General features: G+C 49.0%; 1 protein-coding gene across 2 annotated transcripts in view; it reads left to right on the forward strand.

Moving 5' to 3' along the window:
* FEZF1 (FEZ family zinc finger 1) overlaps nucleotides 1-2,099 on the forward strand; it is an 8,865-nt gene extending 6,766 nt beyond the window's left edge. For both annotated transcript variants that reach the window (XM_040472122.1, XM_040472121.1), the window contains 3 exons: nucleotides 218-352; nucleotides 556-688; nucleotides 1,111-2,099. In XM_040472122.1, the coding sequence (XP_040328056.1) occupies nucleotides 218-352; nucleotides 556-688; nucleotides 1,111-1,469 (627 nt within the window). In that variant the 3' untranslated portion in view covers nucleotides 1,470-2,099. The remainder of the gene's footprint in view (nucleotides 1-217; nucleotides 353-555; nucleotides 689-1,110) is intronic.
* The last annotated feature ends 1,166 nt before the right edge of the window (nucleotides 2,100-3,265 follow it).

The following is a 3,265-nucleotide window of genomic DNA, read 5'->3' on the forward strand; positions in this document are numbered from 1 at the left end:
CCTTCCTTCCTTCCTTCCTTCCTTCCTTCCTTCCTTCCTTCCTTCCTCCTTTGCTCCTTCTTTCCTTCCCTCCTTCCTTCCTTTCAAATTTCATTTTATTTTTGTAATTATTTGTATACATTTTCTATAAGGTTATTTCCTCCCTCCCCCTGCTCTGCCGCGCTTAATTTCAAAGTACTTGTTGGGCTAACCTGTTCTCCATGTGTTTAACTTTAAGGTCTTTAACGCACACTATAACTTAACCCGTCACATGCCAGTGCACACAGGAGCCAGACCCTTCGTTTGCAAAGTGTGTGGAAAGGGCTTCCGGCAAGCCAGCACCCTGTGCAGGCACAAGATCATTCATACCCAGGTGCGGAACGGTTGGTAGAAAAATAGCCGCTAAACCCTGGCTGTTTAGCATAAGGTTTAAAATGTGCTAGCTGGACAGGAGGAAATGCCATGTTTTTGCCTTTGTTCTGCTTAAAAACACGGGAGACAGCATTACTGTGTTTTTGAGTTTGCAGGACTCCACAAAATACCTTAACTTCTCTGCTTTTCTTCCCTTCCCCTTAGGAAAAACCTCACAAATGTAACCAGTGTGGCAAAGCATTTAATAGAAGTTCCACTTTAAACACGCATACCCGAATACACGCAGGCTACAAACCGTTTGTGTGTGAATTCTGTGGCAAAGGATTTCATCAAAAAGGTATAGAACGCAGGAGGCGTTGCCTTTCACCAGTAGTCTTACTGAAAGTTCCAATCTTTTCCGGGTATTTTGGAAAAATGATTTTTAAAGTGCACCTAGTTACTGGTGCATCTGTTGCCATTCCAACCTCCTGCCCTTGCATCTGATCAGTAATAGAGAAAGACATGGTTTATACACTGAGGGGTATTTCCGAGCGGCTTGTTCTCGTTTTATATAACTGGGTTACTATGTTTTAAAATGTGGAGGGGATGGCCTCATTGCTGATATTTACAAGTAAACGTGGGGAGAGAAGTGCCGGTGCCCAGCGCAGCCCGCACCTGCTGTCCGAGCTGTGGCCCTCTTCCTCTCGCTTTGCAATAGTCCACTCCTCTCTTTTCAAGCTCTCAACTTAGACCCACGTCCCTGTCATCTGTCTGTTTCAGGGAATTACAAAAACCACAAGTTGACCCACAGCGGGGAGAAGCAGTTCAAGTGCAGTATCTGCAACAAGGCTTTCCACCAGGTTTACAACCTCACCTTCCACATGCACACTCACAACGACAAGAAGCCGTTCACGTGCCCCACGTGTGGCAAAGGCTTCTGCAGGAACTTTGACCTCAAGAAGCACGTCCGCAAGCTACACGACAGCAGCCTGGGGCTGGCCCGCACGTCCGCTGGGGAGCCCGGCACGGACCCGTCGCCCCCTCTACAGCAGATGCCGCCTGCCACCCTGCCGCCGCTGCCGCCGCCGCTGCCGCCCCCTGGTCCCCTGCAGCCCGGGCTCCACTCGGCCCACCAGTGATCAAGGCCAAAGTCCCTTCCCAGCCGCATTCGGGCCCCACTACCGAGGCAGCGGGGGAATAGAGCTGGTCCTGCAGACCCAAGCTCGTCTGCAGACCCCAGGGCGTGTTGGGCCCCACGTTAGCGCCTACCAGAAGCCTCTGCATTTCCCCCGCCTTTAGCCTCTTGCATGCACCTGCTAAATGGTTCTGTGTATTATATCCTATATACGCACTAACGATTATGAGAAAATTGGGGGTTTTGTTTTCTGATTTTTTTTTAAACAAAATTCTGCTGTATTTATTGAGATCTGTATTATCCTACCCGGGAATGCTGCACCATTTTAATTTTATTATTGTATATATTTCCATTGTGTTATTCTGCGGTCTCAAGATGCCTGCCGATTGTTTATCATTTCCTCTTTCCCTGAGGTAACAAGACACTGTGTGTATGTTATATATACACGCATAGATGTGTGTGCCTGTAAAGGCACATTTCACAGTCGTGAGCGCGCGCGCACACACACACACACACACGAAAAAGGTGGTTCATTATGGATGAATTTGAATTTTGGTTTTGATTCTTGCACGTGAAAATTGATTCATTGACTGTTGGAAATAAATACTTGGAACATGCTTATTTAATCAACAAATGTAAGGGCTCCGTTCATATTATTCAGCTAGAGATCACTATTCTGACCCCCTCATCCTTCCACATTCTTTGAAAGTTCAACCCTGGGTTAGTACCTCCTAATGTTTGTTCTGAGAAATTCACCAAGAACAAAATAATGTAGTCTCTACACAGTTACAACTTCGGCCCAAAGCAATGAAATTTGACAAAGTTCAGAGGCAGAAGATGTGAAGTTTTCTAACAAACGTCTTTGTCCTGGGCCATCTGATCTGTTTGAAGTGCTGGTTAAATGGAAACAACGTATCTAGGAAATGTGTGTAATATACATCCCAAACGAGCATCAGGACAACACCATACAGAAAGGTATCTATTGTTTGCATCCTGAATGCACACAGGCACTTGTACACAGCTGGCAAAAAGATCCTCCGTGTTTTTATGTGTATATATGTTTATAGACGAATATACTTCCAATCAAGGAGGGAACATGGATGAAAACCAAACTGTGTCGGGTGCCAGGTCCTTGAAATGCTTCAAGTGTTAATCAGCAGCTCCACTGTGAGCTCGGGCTCTGGTGTTTAACTGCAAGTCTCTCCTGTTTTCTTGCCAAAACAGTGAAACAACTGCTAAAGACTTTAATTAAGAGGGGTAATTAGTTCAGATTTATCAAAGCCGGGTTGTTATACTATTAGCTGCTCAGTAGAAGCTGCCAGACAAACTCGCAGAGCAGCACAGCCACCCCACCGCAGCGGGACCACATCCGGGGAGAGATGCAGTGGACAGCGGGCTGCAGGGGTCCCCGCCTCGCCACCGCGGTCCCGGCACCCCTGCCCGCCCGCAGGGTGCGTCTCGGCCCCTCCCCTCGGCCTGGCGCTGTCTGCAGGCCTGGCGGTGGCGAACAACCCACCGCAGATCCACACCGCGGGCACAGGCTCCAGAGAAGCCTAGATTCTCTTCCCGCGCCTGGGGCAGCGCTGCCTCACTAGCTCTTGGAGCGCCCCGATGGTTGCATGAGAGAGGCGCGGGGAACGAGTTTAAAAATGTGCTGTGCCGCCTCACTTTTGCACGTCTTTGTGGCGCTCCTGGCAAAGTGGCGCCTTCAGCCAGAGGCGGGACGAAGAACGAACCTGGGCCGGGGGCACCCCGGGGGCAAGGCGGCGATTTCCTTGGCAACCAGAATCTGCATTTCAA

The sequence above is a fragment of the Herpailurus yagouaroundi genome, unplaced genomic scaffold, assembly GCF_014898765.1.
Source record: "Herpailurus yagouaroundi ecotype Mexico unplaced genomic scaffold, PumYag 100, whole genome shotgun sequence".
Classification (NCBI taxonomy): domain Eukaryota; kingdom Metazoa; phylum Chordata; class Mammalia; order Carnivora; family Felidae; genus Herpailurus; species Herpailurus yagouaroundi.